This window comes from Heptranchias perlo, chromosome 24, assembly GCF_035084215.1.
Source record: "Heptranchias perlo isolate sHepPer1 chromosome 24, sHepPer1.hap1, whole genome shotgun sequence".
NCBI classification, from domain to species: Eukaryota; Metazoa; Chordata; class Chondrichthyes; order Hexanchiformes; family Hexanchidae; genus Heptranchias; species Heptranchias perlo.
The window spans coordinates 13736335-13758854 of record NC_090348.1 but is presented as its reverse complement, the minus strand read 5'-3'; the positions used below and the strand labels follow the sequence as shown (position 1 = coordinate 13758854).

Genomic DNA, 22520 nt, shown 5'->3' with positions numbered 1-22520 from the left:
AAACAACGTACTGGGACAAAGTTAAACCAACCGTCCTGAAATTTTGTTGTGGGTCACTAGCGCACAGACATTTAATGTGTTCATCTGAAATAGCAGGGAAAGCGATTTCAGATGAGCGTATTAAGTGTTTATACCCTTCTGTCCATGGCGTAAATTAAGGAGTAGATTTATGAAGCTGCACTCTCGTCCTGGAGCCTCACCCGCTGGGATTGTGAATGCGGGCACATGCCATCCACTATTTCTGTCTGGGACGGGGAAAATTGGGAACAGGTGCCTGAATTGCCGAGACATGCCCCCAGTGGGTGAGGCTCCAAGTTGAGAATGTGATTTCATAAAATTAAACCTTGCATTGTTGACTTACAAAATAAAGTTTAGAAAAACCAAAATAATTCGAAATAAAAGGTCAGTTTATTTTATCCACGATAGACTTGTTTTAGTGGGCATATCACACATATACCCACTTTTATTATTACAATCACTGTATCTAAGCATAAAATACCATCATAAACTGCACATTAAATATTAAAATATCCTCTTTAAAAGCACAAACAGCAGTTTTTCTTGTTATTTTAACAATGTACAGTATATGAAAATGTTGTCATACAGAAGTAGCAAACATTTACATACATCACACATGACTGAGTTCAACTAAACCTAATAGTTCCGATCATATCAAGCTTCCATTATGTCCCCGTCTGATCTCTCAGTCACATTCAGTGAATGACCCTGTTTACATTGGTACCATCGCAGTATTTCTCAAGCAGGTTTTTTTTAACTGAGAAAATCACCCACTCTTTACATAAAAGTGCAAATTAATTGCAGTTGCATTTCAGTGCAATCTTTCATTTTTGTTCTGTGGTTTTGCACTCCTGCTTGCACACGGTGTTCCTCATATTTCTTTTATTTTCCGTGTGAGAACATTATTAATTGCAGCTTATTTCAAGCAGTGAGCTTTAGTTTTGCTCCCCCTTGTGTCAAGGGCACATATGGTTAGTCCTCTGGAGATTCGTGAGCTCAGACGTCCGTGTGCTGTGAGCTAAACGACGTGAAGCTGCTCCGCTGACTTTTGGTGATCTGAGAGAAGCTGGCTGTTCGGGCCCTCCATGCTTCGTTCTTGGGCTTTTGCTTCTGCTTGTCCCGCAATAGAAAGCTTTCAATCAGCTGAACCTTCTCGTGCTCTTCCTTCAGGAACACATCAACAAGCAGGGTTTTCTCCTTTTTCATTCGCTCGCTGATGTCCTTGGGAATATCGGGGATCAGCCAATCAAGTACCTCACTTAAGAACATCACCAGATTCTGAAATTCAATGAACAGAACGCAGAATGATAACAAGGTTCATTTGTGATAAGTCCACAGTTCCTGACTATACATAGAATTTATCTAAAAGGACAGGCAAGGAAAAAGAGACTTGTTTATATTTGCATTTTGCACAATACAGTAAATTACCGAGGGCAGAATATTATCCATTAAAGTACTATGGCACAGAATCATAGAGCACAGAAGGAGGCCATTCAGCCCATCGTACCTGTGCCGGCTCTTTAAAAGAGCTATCCAATTTGTCCCACTCGCACACTCTTTCCCCAAACTTTTCCTTTTCAAGCACATATCCAATTCCTTTTTGAAAGTTACTATTGAATCTGCTTCCACCACCCTTTCAGGCAGCGCATTCCAGATCATAACAACTCACTACATAAAAATAATTCTCCTCATCTCCCCTCTGGTTCTTTTACCAATTATATTAAATCTGTGGCCTCTGGTTACCGACCCTCCTGCCATTGGAAATAGTTTCTCCTTATTTACTCTATCAAAACCAGTCATAATTTGGAACACCTCTATTAAATCTTCCCTTAACCTTTTTGGCTCTAAGGAGAACAATCCCAGCTTCTCTAGTCTCTCCACATAACTGAAGTCCCTCATCCGTGGTATAATTCTAATAAATCTACTCTGCACCATCTCCAAGGCCTTGACATCCTTCCAATAGTGTGGTGCCCAGAATTGGACACAATATTACTGTCCTGTCTCCTTAAAAAAAATAGATCAACATTTAGTACTACAGGAGGAAAATGTTATAAATGTTCCCATTTTAAGGGGTTTTATCTATCACTGTGTCCTATAGCTCCAGCTTATTTGGCCATCTTTGCTCAAATTCAAACAGGAATTGTCCTTGATCCCAGAGACACCTCAGTACTATTAGTTAGGACATACTCCTGACTCATACTGACTACATTTGGCTTTCATGTTCAAGATGATTTTCATGTGAGAACTGGAAGCCCTTAACTGACTTAAGGATAATCCATAGGCTGCATTTCTGATTCAAAAACCCTGAAATTCCTGGCCATACCCTTGGTGGGCAGGCAACCTGCTGAAAAGTTCTCATTCACCTGGTAGAAGGTACACAAGACCTGACCAGCATGACTCACCAACTCATTTTTCCTCTAAACTTCAATTTCCACTTCTTGTTGATGGCACTTTTCACAAGGAGACCTTTGGACCCGAACCTGTGGTCCTACCACTTTGCATTGTGTGTACTTGCATGCAGCATTATAGGAGCAGGACTAAGGTGCAGTGCACACACGCAGTCACACCTATTGCTGACGTTTGATCTCACCCCCACTTTAATGTTTCTTTTATTCTCTTCTTTCTGCAAAACCTACTTCAGGGGTGTCCAAACTACGCCCAGGAGCCCTTGTTACCCAGCCCGTGATGGATGTCTTAACATCTACAGCACCCCTGTCTGCTGTGGTCATGCTTTTGATGTCAATCTATTTGCTTATTTTTATTGAGCACATCCGGAATGGCCTGTTACGAACATACAAACAAAAGAACATACGAATTAAGAGCAGGAGTAGGCCATTCGGCCCCTCGGGCCTGCTCTGCCATTTGATAAGATCATGGCTGATCTGATTGCGACCTCAACCCTACTTTCCTGTCTACCTACTATAACCTTTGACTCCCTTGATAATCAGGAATCTATCTAACTCTGCCTTAAAAATATTCAATGACCCTGCCTCCACCGTTCTCTGGGGAAAGGAGTTCCACAGACTCACGACCCTCTGAGTGAAAAAATTTCTCCTCATCTCCGTCTTAAATGGAAGACCCCTTATTTTTAAACTGTGGCTCCTAGTTCTAGTCTCTCCCACAAGAGGAAACATCCTCTCAGCATCTACTCCTTCAAGTCCCCTCAGGATCTTATATGTTTCAATAAGATCACCTCTCATTCTTCTAATCTCCAGTGTATACAGGCCCAACTTATCCAACCTTTCCTCATAAGATAAGCCCCTCATCCCAGGAATCAGTCGAGTGAACCTTCTCTGAACCACCTCTAAAGCAATTATGTCCTTTCTTAAATTAGGAGACCAAAACTGCACACAGTATTCTAGATGTGGTCTCACCAATGCCCTGTACAACTGTAGCAAAACATCTCTATTTTTATATTCCATTCCCCTTGCAATAAATGACAACATTCCATTTGCCTTCCTAATCACTTGCTGTACCTGCATACTAACCTTTTGTGATTCATGTACTAGGACACCCAGAGTTCTGTAATCTCTCTCCATTTAAATAATATATTGTTTTCTATTCCTCCTGCCAAAGTGGACAAGTTCACATTTTCCCACATTATACTCCATCTGCCAAATTTTTGCCCACTCACTTAACCTATCTATATCCCTTTGCAGACTCCTTATGTCCTCTTCACAACTTACTTTCCTACCTACCTTTGTGTCATCAGCAAATTTAGCAACCATACATTCGGTCCCTTCATCCAAGTCATTGATATAGATTGTAAATAGTTGAGGCCCCAGCACTGATCCCTGTGGCACTCCACTCGTTACATCTTGCCAACCTGAAAATGACTCATTTATGCCTACTCTCTGTTTCCTGTTGGTTAACCAATCCTTTATCCTTGCTAATATGTTACCCCCTATACCATGAGCTCTTATTTTGTGCAGTGGCCTTTGATGTGGCACCTTGTCAAAAGCCTTCTGGGAATCCAAGTACACCACATCCGCAGGATCCCCTTTATCCACGTTGCTTGTTACTTCCTCAAAGAACTCTAATAAATTAGTCAAACATGATTTCCCTTTCACAAAGCTGTGTTGACTCTGCCTGACTGCACTGACATTTTCTAAGTGCCCTGCTATAACCTCCTTAATAATAGATTCTAGCATTTTCCCTAATACAGATGTTAAATTAACTGGCCTGTAGTTTCCTGCTTTCTGCCTCCCTCCTTTCTTGAATAAAGGAGTTACATTCACTATTTTCCAATCTAATGGGACCCTTCCAGAATCTAGGGAATTTTGGAAAATTAATACCAATGCATCTACTACCTCTGCAGCCACTTCTTTTAAGACCCTAGGATGAAGTCCGTCACAGATCCCTGAAGGTGGCGGAACAGGTAGATAAGGTGGTAAAGAAGGCATATGGGATACTCGCCTTTATTAGCCGAGGCATAGAATATAAGAGCAAGGAGGTTATGATGGAGCTGTATAAAACACTGGTTAGGCCACAGCTGGAGTGCTGTGTGCAGTTCTGGTCGCCGCACTACAGGAAGGATGTGATCGCTTTGGAGAGGGTGCAGAGGAGATTCACCAGGATGTTACCAGGGCTGGAGCGCTTCAGCTATGAAGAGAGACTGGGAAGATTGGGTTTGTTTTCCTTGGAGCAGAGGAGGCTGAGGGGGGACATGATTGAGGTGTACAAAATTATGAGGGGCATAGATAGGATGGATACTAAGGAGCTTTTTCCCTTCGTTGAGGGTTCTATAACAAGGGGGCATAGATTCAAGGTAAAAGGCGGGAGGTTTAGAGGGGATTTGAGAAAGAAATTTTTCACCCAGAGGGTGGTTGGAGTCTGGAACTCACTGCCTGAGAGGGTTGTGGAGGCAGGAACCCTCACAACATTCAAGAAGCACTTGGATGAGCACTTGAAATGCCATAGCATGCAAGGCTACGGACCAAATGCTGGAATATGGGATTAGATTAGACTGGGCTTGATGGCCGGCGCGGACACGATGGGCCGAAGGGCCTCTATCCGTGCTGTATAACTCTATGACTCTATGACTTGGGGACTTGTCAGCTTTTAGTTCTAATAATTTTTTCAGAACCCTTTCCCTGGTGATTGTAAATGTTTTAAGTTCCTCCCTCCCTTTCACAATTATTTCTGGAATGTTATTTGTATCCTCTACGGCGAAGATGGACTCAAAATATCTGTTCAATTCATCCGCCATTTCCTTATTCTCCATTAGTAATTCCCCAGACTCACTCTCTAGAGGACCAACGCTCACTTTACTTACTCTTCTCCTTTTTAAATACCTGTAGAAACTCTTACTATCTGTTTTTATATTTCTAGCTAGCTTTCTCTCGTACTCTAATTTCTCCCTCCTTATTATTCTTTTAGTCATTCTTTGCTGTTTTTTATATTCTAACCAATCTTTTGACCTGCCACTAATCTTCATGGAATTGTATGCTTTTTCTTTCAATTTGATACTGTCTTTAGCTTCCTTAGTTAGCCACGGATGGTACGTTCTTCCCCTAGAGTCTTTCTTTCTCACTGGAGTGTATCTTTGCTGAGTGTTATGAAATATCTCATTAAATCTCTGCCACTACATCTCTACTGACATATCTCTTAACCTAAGTTCCCAGTTCACTTTAGCCAGCTCTGCTTCATGCCCTCATAGTTGCCCTTATTTAAGTTTAAAACACTAGTATTAGGCTTACTCTTCTCTCCCTCAAACTGAATGCGAAATTCAATCATATTGTGATCACTGCTACCTAGAGGTTCCTTTACAATTAGGTCATTCATTAATCCTTTCTCATTACACATTACCAGATCTAGAAATGCCTGCTCTCTGGTTGGCTCTAGAATGTGCTGCTCTAAGAAACTGTCTCGAAAGCACTCTACGAACTCATCTTCCAAGCTACCTTTGCCAATCAGATTCTTCCAATCTGCTGTTAATTTCTCACAAGCCCCCATTATTTCTTCCTGTATACCCTGTCCTACAGTGTGGTTACTGTTAGGGGGCCTATAAACTACTCCCACAAGTAACTTCTTGCATTTACTATTTCTTATCTCTACCCAAACTGATTCTACATCTTGGTCTTTAGAACTAAAGTCATTTCTCTCTATTATACTCATGTCATCCTTAATTAACAGAGCTACCCCTCCACCTTTTCCTAGCTTCCTGTTCTTAGAGCCGTTCCTTCATCAGTGGATTTAATAACTACTCACCAATGAGGGAGCTAGCTGTGAGCACACATCTTCCCAAGCAGCCAGTCCCAGTCCACAGTTGAACCCAGTAGCATAAAAATATAGAAATGGAATCAGGGGGAAACTCGCTTCTTAATTCCCTATGACCAGAGTTTGTTAGTTACCCAGGTATCACAATCAACATCATCTGTCCAGGATAAATCCAACAGGATATAATGAAAAACACACCACTTGTTTTTCTTATTCAATATCTTCACCTCCAACTTTTCCTTCTGGACGGTCTCCACTGGGATAACCTACTCCTCGTGTTGCTTTGTTGCCTGGTTTTCCTAATTCCCCTGGCCCTGGCTCGTGCTCTTGGCCAACCACCATCTAGCAACAGCTTAACCCAGTCGCGTGCTGCAAGTGTGCAGGAAGCCCAGATCGGTAACATGAGCGTGTTTGGATTTCCTCTCCATCGCTAATCCGCCCGGAACGTTTTTGGAACTTTGTATTCACAAATAAAGGCACTTTGCCGTTTGAATCGATTGAAATAGGAGCATACAGTGAAATTAAAGCCAGGTTGCTTCATTTTAAATAACAGAATTCTGAACAAACTCCAGATGCTGGTATGCGGGTTGTCAGTCTGAGCGGTTTTCTCAAAACATCTGACATTCCCACCCTTTGATATAAACAGTAGTTAATCAGTGTTGTGCCTCTAGCTACCTGGGCAGGTGTAAATGAATGGGTGCTGGGGACAAGAGAGAGTCTGAACGGGGCAGACTGTGGGACACTGTGCAAGTGTCTGGGTCTGGCAGATTGTGGGACTGTGTGCAAGTCTCTGTGTGTTTGTGGCTGACTTGGAGGATGCAATCCTTAGTACTCAGATTGGAGGAACAACGAGGAAGCAATTTATCCCCATCGTCAATGCTCTTCCCACTTTGTATGCTGCACTACCAGCGCTCTGTGCAAAAGTGCCACCATCATTCAGAGAAGAATACTGTTTTACAGACAATCAACGGCTTACAGTTATCTGAACCATTGACACAGAGCATGAAAGGATATCTTGTGAAACATTAATCATATTTATTCCTCCAGGAACGAATATTCTCCTTCCACAAGTACTGTTTCAACCTTTAAAAGATATCAGATGGTCGGCTGAATTCTTTATGAAATCAACTGAAGCCCGAAATAACCATCAGGAATAATCAGCAGTAATGGAAAGTAAAAGTAATTGAGCTGTAATTGAGGACAGGCAGGCTGACTGAAGGATAAGACTGCAGGTTTGGTCCTTCAATCTAGTTGTCTGTCCTTAGTTATGATTTCCTGTGTATCCACTGGCCTATTATTAGTTTCTTAAAGTCGTGGAATCATAGAATTCTCAGCACGGAAGGGGGCCACTCAGCCCATCGTGCCTATGCTATTGTGACTTCTACATCAAAATGATCTCCTCTATCCCATTTCCTCATTCTTTCCCCATACCATTTGATATTTTTCTTCTTCAGTTGTCTTTCTAAGCATTAATTCCACAGTCTGGTGCTCCCACTGGGAAGCTGCACTCACGGGAAGTGCGGGTCAGAGAATCGGGGAGGGGGGAGAGGGCACAATCTTGTAGCCTTATCTGCTACATGTGCTCCCTTCGAGGCCAGCTTCTGTGCTGGTAGAATGGGATTATAGAATTAGTGATTGATTTGACTTCAACAGGCACTTGTAATATATTCCACAGTATAATAAATCCTTTGCATTAATATAATCCAACCTCCCTCTTTATGCTTTTTGTACTAATCCCAAGTCTCTGCCCCTTTGTTACTGATTCACTAACCAGTGAAAATAATCTTTCATGATTTATTCTCTCAAACCCTCTTCTAAATTTGAATACCTCTATTAGATATCCCCTTAACATTCATTGCTCCAGTGAATATAGTCCAAGGGGTTAATTCTAACCTTGGGCGGTAAACTGTTGGAGCGCATCAGGCGGGTTCCACAACGGGCGGGTGATCTGCTCTGACAGTTTACCGCCCAAACGATGAAGGTGAAAATTACCCCCTAATTTTTAAGTCTATCATCATAACTATATCCTCTCTGATCCCTGCTCTCAGCCTGGTGAATCTATGCTACACCTTTTCTATTGCTCCAATACACTGCACAGATTGATTTGATTGTCAGTCTTGGTTCAGTTGGTAGCACTCTCGCCTCTGAGTCAGAACATTGTGGGTTTAGGTCCCCACTCCAGAGACTTGAGCGCAAAATCCAGGCTGACATTTCAGTGCATTACTGAAGGAGTATTGCACTGTTAGAGGTGCCGTCTATCGGTGAGAAGTTAAACGAAACCCCATCTGTCCTCTCAGGTGGATGTAAAAGATCCCATTGCACTATTTCAAAGAAGAGCATGGGAGTTATCCACGGTGTCCTGTATAACATTTGTCCCTCAACCAACACCACAAAAAACAGATTATCTGGTCATTATCACATTGCTGTTTGTGGGAGCTTGCTGTGCACAAATTGGCTGCCACGTGTTCTACCTTTTATTCTACCTTTTATTCTACCTTAAAAAAAAGTCTTTCAGTAAATATTTCGTAAGGCACTTGAAGGAAACAAAGCGTTGGAAACTATGGACACTAGTGATGTTTGAGCTAGAACAAGAGCTAGATAATTAGTGCAGTTGTCGCTCTACAATTTGATCTTTAAAATATAGTGGAAGCATACTGATTGATGCGCCATTTAAGCGACTACCTGTGACATTGAGCATAACTTGATCAGCAACCATAAACTGGAACAGCGCTGAATTACGAATGAATCAAGCCAAGCAGAGAAGACTCATTAGCAGCTGACTAATAAATCTAGCAGCTAACCACTATCAGCTGATACTGGAGTAACATTTCCTAAAATTCTGTAAATAGAAAGCAAATGGAAAATGGTCAAAAGTTATATTTCCATCATGTCAGCTCTCAAACAGATTTCAAACACTTCTGTTTTTAATTTGACTGCTATTAATTGTGGTCAAGCTCCTCATCATTCCTTATACCAAACATCTTGTAACAGCTTGCGGGACCCAATAGCCTCTTCCTGTTCCTAAAATTTCTGATGTTGCCATATTATATTACAAAACCACTTCAAGAACTACACATTACAAGGTAGTTTCAACAGTACTAAGGGCAGGAGAGGTGGAAAACAAGATGGGCTTTCACCAGAGGGAACAACTGAGGCACTTCAGCTCTGTGCGGATTTTAAACTAGTTTCACTATCGCTCACACAAAAAGAGCTTTCCTGGACACTGCAACATCTTTCAAAAGCTGCCTTTATATTAGTGCCACTGCAACGTTTGTGCTACAGATGCCCAAAGTGGAGATCTCACGCAGTCAGTTGTGACTCCAATATAAACGGGCTGGATTCCGTAAGGCTAATGTCCAAGAAGATCTATTTTCTCCCAATATAATTTGTACTGCCTCCCAGCTCTCCTCATCAATGTCAATAAGCAGGCATGCATCTCCTATGATTTGAATACCGTGCCACTGGATTAATAATTACCCTTTTATTGTGGTCTTCCACACCAGAGATTGTGTGGCCAGTCCACCACTTCTCATGTGCATTCTTAACGGAGGAAAACACCACGCTGTTGGATTGTGGCATTCAGGGTAAAACTAATAGTCAAATTTATTTACATGGAATATGATTACACAGAAACAAAAGAATGTTTCTAATAATCAGCAATACAATGCTTGACTTGCACAATATTTTAAATTGTCTTGAAAATAATAAAGTCCCAAGATCTTAGTTTTTTACAGAATCTTTAAACTCAATCATTGATGACTAAAATGTGTGTGCTTCAGCTGTATGGAGCGCCTCCCACTGCCTTAACAATCAACTGGCAAACAAACAAAGGACTAAACATCCTAGGACATAGTTTGGATTCTTTTGAAGTAGAAACAGGCTTCTTTGAAGAATGCCACAGATCAAAACAGTCCTTCGAGATTAGGCATGCAACCGTGTTATTAATCAGTTGTACCAGTTGCGTAGATACACTGAACAGCAGTCCCTTACCTGTCTGTGAGTCATTTACTTGGCCGAGGACTGAAACAAAATCCTTTGGAATTTCATCTGCCCTAACACCCCTTTAATGATGGCAGGTATCACAGATAATGAATTCTGTCTTCTCCCACAGTTACAAACTTGCCTACAATATCAGTACTAGCTAAACAAACGAGACCTGATTGGGTTCTGATTATAGTCAGTGACATCAGCAATGGCTGACCGCTTGCACAAAACCAATGGCTATTGCAAGACAAACTTTATAGTGACTTTCTAACCGCATGCATACAGAGGAACCCGTTTAAGAATACATGAATTAATTGGAGTCTCTGATGATAAAGATGTAATACAGAAATTTATAGTTTGAAGCAAGATGGAGTTCTATTTTGTTTTGCATGTTTCCCAATCTCTCTGCGATTTCCACATACATTCCTTTATTGATGCATTCAATCTCTATGCCATGCCCTTTAAAAGCCAACGTACGCAGATGAAGGTTGTCACATGTATTTGTTTGGAATGGGTACAAGGATCAGACAGGAAGAGGCTGTCTAGGATCAGCCAGGAGAAGGCAGTCTGCGATCAGCCCAGGAGAAGGCAGTCTGAGATCAGCCCAGGAGAAGGCAGTCTGAGATCAGCCCAGGAGAAGGCAGTCTGCGATCAGCCCAGGAGAAGGCAGTCTGAGATCAGCCCAGGAGAAGGCAGTCTGAGATCAGCCCAGGAGAAGGCAGTCTGCGATCAGCCCAGGAGAAATTGTCTGGAAGCTGCCTTGGAATGAGATAATGTCGGCAGGTAAGCCAGGAGCAGACACAGTCTGCTGTGGATACACTGGAAGCAAAAAAAAGTGGGTGACCAGAAACAGAGCAGATGCATACAGGCCTGAAAGATCATCTGTGCACAGTGGGAAGGATGGCCATGTTGGGATCAGAGACAGTGGCCGCAGGAGTTGAAGAGACAGCAGGCTGCCTGGAGCAAAACTGAAGCACTGACACCTGAACAAATGCCGAGGGGGACAGCTGGAGACTAAGGGCACTGAGGATGAATATGTGTGGCGGCCTGGGAGATAGTGGTCCAAGCACAGGGAACAGTGGCACACCTGAGGACCTGAGAAAGGGTCAGACGTTTGCAGGGAAAGTTGTTTTGGGTATTGGAAGATGGCTTGGGGTAAGTTTGCGCTGAAATATTGTGCCTTTCTTTTCCAAAATTGTTGATTATTTTTACATGCTTATGATGTTATTAATGAAACTTTTAGGGGTATATAGTGATGTTGTGAGAACCAACATGGCCAATGGAAGGAGTGTGAAAGCTTTTATCAAGGATGTAATTGTTTCCTTTTTCTGTGAATGAGATTTTTTTGGGAGATAGTGAAATAAGTGTTAAATGTATTATAATGGATGTGAAATTTGTCGTTATATACCTGCCAACTGCCACAAAAGGCCTTCCCTAATGGCTTAGAACTAAACTTGTGGTTTTATAAGCCACAAAGACCAGAGACCTTCCAGATTCAATCCCTAATCTGATATGATTAACCCTTGTCTCTGCTGTAATTTCTCTAGTTCTACTAGGGAAATGAGATTAGAGTCGATAGCTCTGGTTAGAGAGCTGGTACTCAGGCCTAGTTCAGGCCTAATAGGCCAGATGACCCCCTTCTGTGCTGTCATTTCTATGATTGAATGCAATGTGGTAAATATAATGTCCTTCCATGTTGTTTACTTCATTATAAATGTGTGTCATGCATCTGCCAATAAATCAAAATAGCTGTTGCTGCATCACTCTCATCACTTGTACTATTACCATCACCAATGAATTGTCACACATCACCAGGGACCACCTGTGCAACATGCTGGAACTGGGCACGGTGACAAAAGTGGAGGCAATAAATGTGGGTCAGGAATGAAGGATTGTCTCTTATTATCATATGGTGTACTGTTGTAATACAATGGATGTGTACCTAAGAATACGTAAAGAAGGATCTTTTTACATCCTTTTTAAAATGTAATATTGTTTATTTAACTCACTATTAAAAGCACATTTTTGTATCATTCCTATTAAAATACCAGTACACGCAAGGAAATCATCAAAATGCAGCATTATTGGAGCTGTGTGGAGTGGGTGTAGCCTGTATCTGGTAATACCACAGCGGCAGTCTGTACTGGATGAATCGATTTTATTAGCCCTGGTGCTCACATCATATATTGGGGGAGGAGGGTTACCACACTGAGGCTCTTTTGATGTTGAATGCTAACACAACCCTAGCATGCCATAGAACCGTGACGGACCCAAACCATCTCATCCTTTATTTCATTCATTGATCTGCAATAAAAATCAATTATTGCTCAAACTGTCTGAATCTTTGAGGACTAATCCATTCGGATTGTAAAATGATAGCAGCAAGACGCAGTGCCTGTGACAGAATCATTATGCAAAGAAGCATGAAGGATAAAATTAATGTTCGAAAACTCATTGTTCTAAGTGAATATTCCAGAGGTTTTATAACACTGTAATAACTAACCACTAGATACTTATATAGTAATGCTCAGTCTCCAGTGGAGACCCAAGACTTCCAAGCATTGAATTTACTCGAATGGTACCAGGGATGAGGGACTTCAGTTATGTGGAGAGACTGGAGAAGTTGGGGTTGTTCTCCTTAGAACAGAAAAGGTTAAGGGGAGATTTGATGGAGGTGTTCAAAATCATGAACAGTTTTGATAGAGTAAATAAGGAGAAACTGTTTTCAGTGGCAGAAGGGTCGGTAACCAGGGGACACAGATTTAAGGTGATCGGCAAAAGAGCCAGAGGCGACATGAGGAATCATTTTTTTACGCAGTGAGTCGTAATGATCTGGAATGCACTGCCTTGAAAGGGTGATGGAAGCAGATTCAATAGTAACTTTCAAAAGGGAATTAGATAAATACTTGAAGGGAAAAAATGTACATGGCTATGGGGAAAGAGCAGGGCTATGGGGAAAGAGCAGGGCAAAGGGACTAATTGGATAGCTCTTTCAAAAAGCCAGCACAGGCACGATGGGCCAAATGGCCTCCTCGTGTGCTGTACCTACTATGATACTATGATTGCTTTGGCCTTTTTTAGTGCCCCCATGGCCCTCCAGTTCTTGTTAGAGGGACAATGGAAAGATGGAGCTGTAGTTTCAATCTCTGCTCTTAAGACATTGGGCCCTGGACACCATGGAGAGATGCAGAGTTTGTCTCCTTCATATTACAGCGTGCTGTCAGTGGTGGAATAATGTGCTTCTGTTACAATGGCATCCTACTGATAAAGTGCTGATGGTGCTGATTGGTGCTACAGTAATCCAATGCATTTCTCTTTTTGTTTTCAAAATGGTCTGCTCCTTAGTTACATTACTATTTTTTAACTTTTCAATTTCTGAACATTCCCACCACTCACCAGATGTGTTTTAACCTCGAGTTAGGCAGTATTTTTGATCTATGTTCAAAATCCTTTCAAAGTACATTTTAACGTCAACTCAATGCCGTTGAATTCTTTACAATTATTGCCCATTGTACCAATTTGAAACATTAATTCCCATTGCCCATGACTTACCTGGAAGATGATAACAAATACCAAACGTGCAGCCAGGATTGCCCAATACTGCTTGGAGTAGTCATAGGCATGATCAGACCATGATGGTTCTCTGTAATCCTTGTACCTATGGTAATGTGCCAGGATGAGGGGGGGTGGGGTGGATAGGAGGTAAAGATATTGCTAATTAGCTGAATTGAGTTGCAATAATATATGTAATGAAAAAGAAAACTTTCCAAATCATATGAGATTTCAGAAAAATGCTTCTTAAAATAATACCAAACGTGTAGTTGTTTGGTGGAAACAGACCCTACAGCTGTAAGCAGTCGAGTCACAGAGAGAAAACCACAAATGGTGCTCAATAAGATCATATACTGTACCACATGTGGTCTTATACCCAAGCTGATGTTTCTCTGAGCCCAGCTTGTTTTAAATCTCTGTGTTTTGGTAAGAGAGCTGTTATTAGCAACTTGGATCATGGATTACAACCAGATCATTTGGTCAAAGAAACATTTCTACAGCCCAGTTGCATCTAAAACATTATGCAGAAGCATTTATTTTGCCAACTAAGTGAGGATCTAAACTTTCTGCACAAAGAAAAACAGGAATATAATTCCCTGAACTCCACAGGCTAAAGCGCCTTTATGACAGAAAGATCACAGACAGTAATCAAGCAGTGGCAATAGCTGAACATATAATTACCTGCAGACTTTAATATTGATGAAATGTGATGATTGTGGATGTGTACCCTGTAGCAATTCACTGATATTGAAGTATGACAAGGTATGATTCACAAACCCATGCATGCTTCCATCATCACTGTACATGTATTGGTAAACAAGACGTGGGATGAAATCTGACGTAATAGCGATTACAAATGCCTGGATGACACACAAAGAAAATGAGATTAATTCCACTGCTAAAATAAATTGGGTTAATGTCTCCATTAAATAATGGACACAGGATTGTCACGCGAATGTATTAAGCAGTCGTCCACTAATGTCACAATAAGTTCCAGCCTGAATTCAGCACCAATACAGTAGCTTCTCAATTATTTCTGGCCATAAAAGTTTGCACAGTGCAAAATCATTTTAAATTGAACCTTGCCATGCAGATACAAGTCACAACACATCAATCAGAATATAGATTTCACAAGTACATGTTTAATATTTAACAACTTTTGGAGATTTGTCCCTGTGAAGTACAAACTCTTCCTCTAATTGTTAAGGGGGCCTCTAGTTTCCTGTGAAGCTGGTTTAATGGTCCAGGAATATGATGTGTGAATGCTGTGGACCTTGAGAAGTCTGATGCAGAGCCTGATTGTCTGAAAAACCTGGGATTCGTGCCATTCTTCTGCTTCAAACAAGGTCCTTCTTCTGCCTTGAAATATCAGTGTCACTATTTAATGGGAAAAGTTGCTTCCTACAAACTGATTCATGTGCCTAACCTTACATTAAAGAAAGGCAACCCAAAGCACAAGCTGCCTTGGGATTTCTCAACAATCTGTGAAATGAACAAAACATACTTTACTTCTCAACAAGGAAGTTTCCAACAAGTTCTGCCAAACTGTTGATGTTACATTCTCAAGTGAAAAATTCCTTGAGATATGACTTAAATCGACAAAACATACAATAGTCTCAATGCATCATGGATACAGACCATTATTCATAATTACTGTATATTAGTAAAGCCCACTGCTCAATTTCAGGGGGTATTTTTGGTGTTTGATAACATACATGGGGAATTTAAAAAGAACACCAGGAAATAATGCAGAAAACTGATGAACTCTGAGCATGTTAAGCCCATGTTAAACTTGATAAAAGTTAAACCAAAAGAAAACGTACAAAATGTCCAATTTTAGTCATTACAGTAATAAAAGCTGAATTTTCTAAACCTGTAAAGTTAAAACTGCTTGCAAATGGTTACTAAAAGCAAGCAAAAGTATGTACAGCATTTAAGAAATAATTTTCGAGTCACAGAGTAGAAAAGCAATAACTAATCTTATTTTATTTTCCAACATGTCAAAAGATGAGTAAATCTTTGTGACGCTTCAATCATGGCTAAACCCAGTACATCATAGATAAAGATCCTGTACATTTAGAGATGGTAACAGAAAGCTTATTGACTTACATTGATGATTACTGAGAATTTCCCCATCCCACTGAGAATGTTATACCAAATTCCTATTGGACAAAGAAGACACACTTCAATAAAGATGCACCGACATTCAACGCAAATCAACTTCAAGTGTGTAATTCCAAATGAGTGGCTGATGTATATTTTCAGGTTGCTGGCGTACCTATGTCTTTCGCACGCACTGCATCTGGTCTTCTGAGTTCAGCGACAAATTTTTTTGCATCCAGCCTTATCTCAATGATGTTGTTCAGAAGAGCAAACAAGGGAGCCAAGGGAAAGGATGCGACAAAGAGTGTCACAAATCCAAATTGGACAACTGTGGAAAATAGCATTCATTAAAGCCTGCTGACAGGAACACAGTCACACTTTGCTATGTAAGTCAAGTACGCATGTATATGGGTAGCCTGCGAGCGGTTACACAGAAAATAATGGATACCTAAGAATGAATACAATAATTTAATCGAAGGCATCGGAACACACTATAGACCACAAAACCAAATCTTAAATAGTTTTTAACCGTTATCAGACCCTGTGATGGAATTATAGGGCTAATTCCACAATCCTACTCTCCCAGCAGGGAGATGCACTTGTAAGGAGCACAGGTCAGAGATTTGCAGCTACAGTGTTGTAACCTTATCTCCTACCCATGCTCCCTTCAAGCGCAACTTTCTCACAGGGAATGTAGGATACCAACGTATGAAAATGACAGGAAAAAAACAGCTAGTTCATCAAGCCTGCGCCACAATCACGATGCCAGGCGCATCCTGACCAGACACTTCCTACCCCGCCCCCCTCGCAGCTGTGGAATCTCCTGGGAGAAGTAAAAAATAACAGGAGGAAAAAAACAGGGCCAATAAGGTGGAAAAAAAACATTGGAAAATTTATCTCCGACCCCGCCCTCAGGCTATCGAAACCAGTCCAAGAGAACACATGGACCATTGCGGTATTAACCCTTAAAGATGCCATATAAATGCAAGTTATTGCTAATCAGTCAAGAGTATACATTATTTTTCATGATGTGAAACTGATGGGATCGTTTTGTTCAGTTTCTGAGTCAATTTCTTTTATTGCTAACTACAGCTCTCAATGCAAACAGTGGGCTATACTCTGAGTCGTTTACATTGATAGACTAGTGATTGTGACATGACTGTTACAAGCTTGACAATTAGTTGAAGGGGAATTTATATTGACAGTACATACTGTAAAATGTGATTCTAATTTGGGAGCTCTACTTACATCATAATCCAGAGAAACTCCGAAATCATTCCCTAGAACATTAATATTAGTAAGTATTCCTACAGGCTTAAAGCACACATAAAATGTGCTCTGAAGGATAATAAACTCTGAAGAAAACAGGTAGTTCAAGTGCTGTAACAACATGTTGGAATATCAAAGTATGGTGGCACAGAAATATTTTTTAGATGGTGAGAAACTATTAAATGTTGGTGTTCAGAAGGATTTGAGTGTCCTTGTACATAAAACACAGAAAGTTAACATGCAGGTACAGCAAGCAATTAGGAAGGCAAATGGTATATTGGCCTTTATTGCAAGGGTATTGGAGTATAAGAGTAAGGAAGTCATGCTACAATTGTACAGGGCTTTGGTGAGACCTCACCTGGCGTACTGTGTACAGTTTTGGTCTCCTTACCTAAGGAAGGTTATACTTGCTTTAGAGGCAGTGCAACAAAGGTTCACTAGGTTGATTCCTGGGATGAGAGGGCTGTCCTATGAGGAGAGATTGAGTAGAATGGGCCTATACTCTCTGGAGTTTAGAAGAATGAGAGGTCATCTCATTGAAACATATAAGATTCTTAGAGGGCTTGACAGGGTAGACAGAGAGAGACTGTTTCCCCTGGCTGAAGAGTCTAGAGCTAGGGAACATAGTCTCAGGATAAGGAATCGGACATTTAGGACTGAGATGAGGAGAAATTTCTTCACTCAGAGGGTTGTGAATCTTTGGAATTCTCTACCCCAGAGGGCTGTGGATGCTCAGTCATTAAGTATATTCAAGACCGAGATCGATAGATTTTTGGACTCTAAGGGAATCAAGGGAAATGGGGATAGGCCAGGAAAGTGGAGTTGAGGTCAAAGATCAGCCATGATTTTATTGAATGGCGGAGCAGGCTCGAGGAGCCTTATGGCCTACTCCTGCTCCTATTATTATGTTCTTATGAATGGTGAGCTAAGGTTCATCAATTATTCTGTTGAGATCCTGATCTCAGCTGCGCTGCTGTGGTGAGCTGTAGAGTAGAAGTCACGTGCATCTTTTTGAGGGGGTGGGGAGAAAAAACCAGAAGGAAAGTTGTCACTGGATCTTCCTCCAGTGTCCCCTGGTAGCCGGTGCAAAGAGCCAATATTAGAGGCCAGGGACCAAAGTCCCTTGCCTGCCTTAAAATGAGACACAGTAGATAAATTGTAATAGAAATCATTTTCCCATAATTTTAGTGTCTTGTTACGGGAATGTTTTAGAAAACAAGGCATCATCTATTCTGATGTTCAACTATAATTTTTTTCAATTGTACCAATTTGTGCCCCATTGCTTCTTTGGGGGTAATTTTTACTTTGTGCGATAGTGTAAAATGGGTGATAGTGAGTTGGCAGCCGGTTTTACATCTCTCACTATTTTTATTTCCATTAACGTCAATGCAAATAATAATCAGGAGAGATGCAAAACGGGCTGCCGATTCACTATCACATGTTGTACACTATCACACAAAGTCAAAATTACCTCCTTTGTATCTTAAATCAGATGCAATTTCTAAAAGCTGAAACAATTGTGATATTTTTTCTATAAATTTATTCAAATTCATTTGTAAAAAATTAACCAGCCATGTTTCCTGATTGCAGGTCTCAATCTTTTTCAGAATCCTCAGGTATTTAACAGGTTTATTTTGCGGGACCGGCATCCTTACCACCCATCTTAGACTAGATAGACTTTATTTCAAGCTATCTATTTAAAAATACACAAGCAAGATATACATTTAATATTGTAACTGCTTACTCATCTCCATGTATTCAGGTGTCAGGCCAGTAAAAGGCTCCAAATTATAGTCTAGATCCCATTGTTGAGGTTGTCTAGTAGCACCGGAATTATTCGATTCTTTGGGTTCAGCTCTTTCGTCCTTCAGTTTTCTGAACAACTTTTTCATTCTCCTGTAGAATAAACCCAAATTAACAACATCATAATCAAGACATGAAATGGGAACCTGGTGATTGATAAGATTATGCTTAAAATAAGCAACATCTGAAGGGGCAGAAATGTCAACTCAGATCTGTGACTTTCCGTTGATGATCAAAACAGTTTTAAATTGAAATGGAATGAGAGAACACTTTGTAACGAAATTCCTTTCAGTATAAAATGCCTTCAGCAGAACAGAACAAAGAATATCTACTATTTTGACCTTTTAGTGTTTGCAGCAATTATGCAGACACTCTACTAATTATTGAGTTTAGGTTGTTGTGAAGGGTCTTCAATCTTCTTGTCACTGTTTATAAAATAGCTTATTATTATTTTGCTAATATTCCCATATTCATTAATAGTTAATCCCCCCAATGGACGATATTTCCATACCCTTTCCTTTTCACCTCCCCCCTGGTGTTTTTACTGTTCGTGGCCACATAATGTTCAACGGGAGGGAAAATCAGGCGTGGTATATAACGGTCGGCCAATTCAATATCGCCCATTTTTCACCATCACCTAAAGTTAAAATTACCCACAAGGTAACTATGTAAATGGAAACAGGGTTCAAACTCATCCGAAGCATTTCATACAAACGCGGACATAGGATTGTGTTCGAACTGAGTTAATTACTGGTTACCTGTGTCTATGGTAAATTAGTATTCATACCAAGAATGGGTCTCCATGCCTTTGGGGGGATTATATATAGAATGCAGCAATGTGAAAAGTCCATATTTTTCTAAGAGTGAAATGATTTTAGCTTGTGGAATTAGTTTGAAGGTAGAGTGCGTTGAACGAGAAACAGTTTGATTCCACACTTGGAAACCTAGGGTTAATTTTGATTTTGTGCAATAGTGTTAAACGGGCCATAGCAAATCGGCAGCCTGTTTTACATCTCTCCCGATTTTTATTTCAATTACTTTCAATGGAAATGAAAATCAGGAGAGATGTAAAACGGGGTGCTGATTCATTATCACCCATTTACACTATTGCCCAAAGTTAAAATTACCCCCATAGTATGCTGTCCAGATAAGAAATGTGAATAAAAATGCAGGAGTTACAAAGAGCATTTGAAATGCTTTTTTATTCACAGTCATGTGCAAGCTGTTGTTTTACTCTCCATCATCCTTATCCTTGCCAATTTTCATTGGTTTCTTATTCCCCAAAGCACTGATTTCAAAATCTTTGTCCTCGTCCACAAGTCCCTCCATGGCCTCACCCCAACCTCCCCCTGCAACCTCCTTCAGCCCTCTGGTCCTGTACATGCCCTCCTCTCTTTCAATTCTGGCCTCCTTTGCATCCTCACTTCCCAATGCTCTATCTTCAGTCACACAGCTTTCAGCCATCTGGGTCCTGCACTCTGGAGCACCCTGCCTGAATCCCTCATGTGCTTCCCCTTCTCCAATGGACCTCTCAGAATCTCCCTCATTGACTTTGCCTTCAATTATCACTTCTAACCCTTCTCCCTCACTGCTCAGCATCTGATTATTTTCACCCCTGTGAAACGCTGTGAGATATTTTATTATGTTAAAAATGCTTTATAGGTGCAAGCTGTTGTTCTTCTTTCTTTGTTGGGGAAATAAAAGTCTTCTATTCTTTTCTAGACTCTTGTTACTTTGTCATTTCTTTTCTTGCTAATTTTCTTTGTTTCCCTCCCCTCCCTTCCTCAGTGTATTGACTCCTTGCTAGGATATAATTCCATGAGCTCCCTCCAGTACCTTGCCCAAGTTGCCAATATATATGTTTGAGTGTTGACCATGACTATTGGCAGGCTATTCAACTACATTGCGCATCATTTATGAGCCCAACCCTGTCCTTACCTGACATCCATACACAAGACACTAACAACTTGAGTCACTGGGTAGCTCTCAGGAGTAGAACCCTGGTCAAATTTCTCCTCCAAATCCAGCTGAGATTACCTAACGCAGCACACATCAAAGACCAAACCAGAGACCTTCCTGGGCTGTGTGATTCAGCTATTCACTGGGTAAATTAACTGCGATATCACCTAAGCTACTTGGTTGCCGTGTATAAGATGCATGAAGTAGCATCTAAGTGGTAAGAATTGTTTACAGGACATTAGGGAAAGGCATTCTGATAGATCCCTTTAGTCATAAAGCAATTGAAAGACAAACAGAAGAAGTCACGGTACTTACGGAACTCCAATTTCAAAGATATTGTTTTGAATGAGCTGTTTCCCAAGCATTATAATACTCAGCTGGATACAGAGCTCTATCAGGCAACCTCCTGGGGCACACTGGTTAGAGGTTAAGAGAAAATGAAAGTGAGACTGTTTTTTAAAAGCCCAATACGATATTTAAACCATTAAACACGAAAATATGTAAAATTCAACAGAATTATTCAGCACTACAGTGACATTGCAAATTTGGTTCGGATTTTTTCCCTACCTCTTCCATACGATAGTCATGAAAGATGTAAACATATCTTCCAGGTCGGCCAACAAACCTGCCAGGAACACAAACCATTTTATCACAACCTTCAACATAATCCTGGGCCTTGTCACAGAATTGCTTCTTATTTATTTTTTTAAATATAATTGAAGGGTTTTGAGATACGTAGGTGCATCAAGTAGATCAATCAGTGGACGGTCAGATGCAAAGTTCCCTCTCCTTGGCCCAATAATGTGCCTTCACTCTGAGCTCAGACCACCTCCAACTGCACTAGTTTGACATTTCTTTTTCCCACACAACCATTCCTCAGTGAGACTGCCAACTTAGAATGAGTAACAGGCAGCTTTGTGCTCTTTCTGAAAGTGAAAAATGTAAGCCCAAAAGTTCAACTATTCACTTCTTTCTGTTCAAAGCATCTGTAATACTCTTAGTATTTCTGAAAGCTCCGAACAATCAAATCGAAGTAAAAGTTGAGTAAAACAAAAATAGTGGCTCATTGGATTAGAACCAGATGTTCTGTCCCTTTAACGACAGCACACATATTTTAGAACAGGAGTAAAACTCTGAACAGCCATTACTGCTTTACTGGTTTCCCATTTCTTTTACCATTATCAATGGAATTTCCTCAGTGGTTCTCCCGATCAGCTGCTGTAATTTCACAAGAAGATTGGTGGAAATCCCAGACACACCACATGAACGGAGCTTCTACCAATCCTCCGCCAAAGTTACACTGACTGAGCAGGAGAATTCCCGAGGAAATGCCCAGCATGTGCTTGTTACAATTAACATCCAGCGTAAAATATTCCCCTTAGTCTTTTCTGAAGACATAACTTGTTGAAACTCACCGTCCTTTGAAAAAGGCCACATAGAAAATAGAGGCATAAGAGTTGACAAATTTTAATAGGAATGATTTCAGAATTAATCTCTCTTCAAAGATCTTTTCTGTTTTGGGGACTTCTGCAAAGAAAAAATAGAAAATAAACAATTCTAAGTATATTTAACAAACTTTAAACCAGAACTGTTAATATAAAAAAGTACGTGTA

General features: G+C 40.7%; 1 protein-coding gene across 1 annotated transcript in view; it reads right to left on the bottom strand.

Annotated features, from left to right (window-relative positions):
- Window positions 1-483: 483 nt before the first annotated feature.
- Window positions 484-22520, bottom strand: part of ano2b (anoctamin 2b) — a 135145-nt gene continuing 113108 nt past the window's right edge. Inside the window, exons 19-27 of the mRNA XM_068004575.1 lie at window positions 22323-22434; window positions 21475-21532; window positions 21223-21323; window positions 18890-19041; window positions 16052-16204; window positions 15883-15935; window positions 14455-14633; window positions 13774-13879; window positions 484-1296 (exon numbers count right to left, since the gene is read on the bottom strand). Coding sequence (XP_067860676.1) covers window positions 1015-1296; window positions 13774-13879; window positions 14455-14633; window positions 15883-15935; window positions 16052-16204; window positions 18890-19041; window positions 21223-21323; window positions 21475-21532; window positions 22323-22434 — 1196 coding nt within the window. The 3' untranslated portion in view covers window positions 484-1014. The remainder of the gene's footprint in view (window positions 1297-13773; window positions 13880-14454; window positions 14634-15882; window positions 15936-16051; window positions 16205-18889; window positions 19042-21222; window positions 21324-21474; window positions 21533-22322; window positions 22435-22520) is intronic.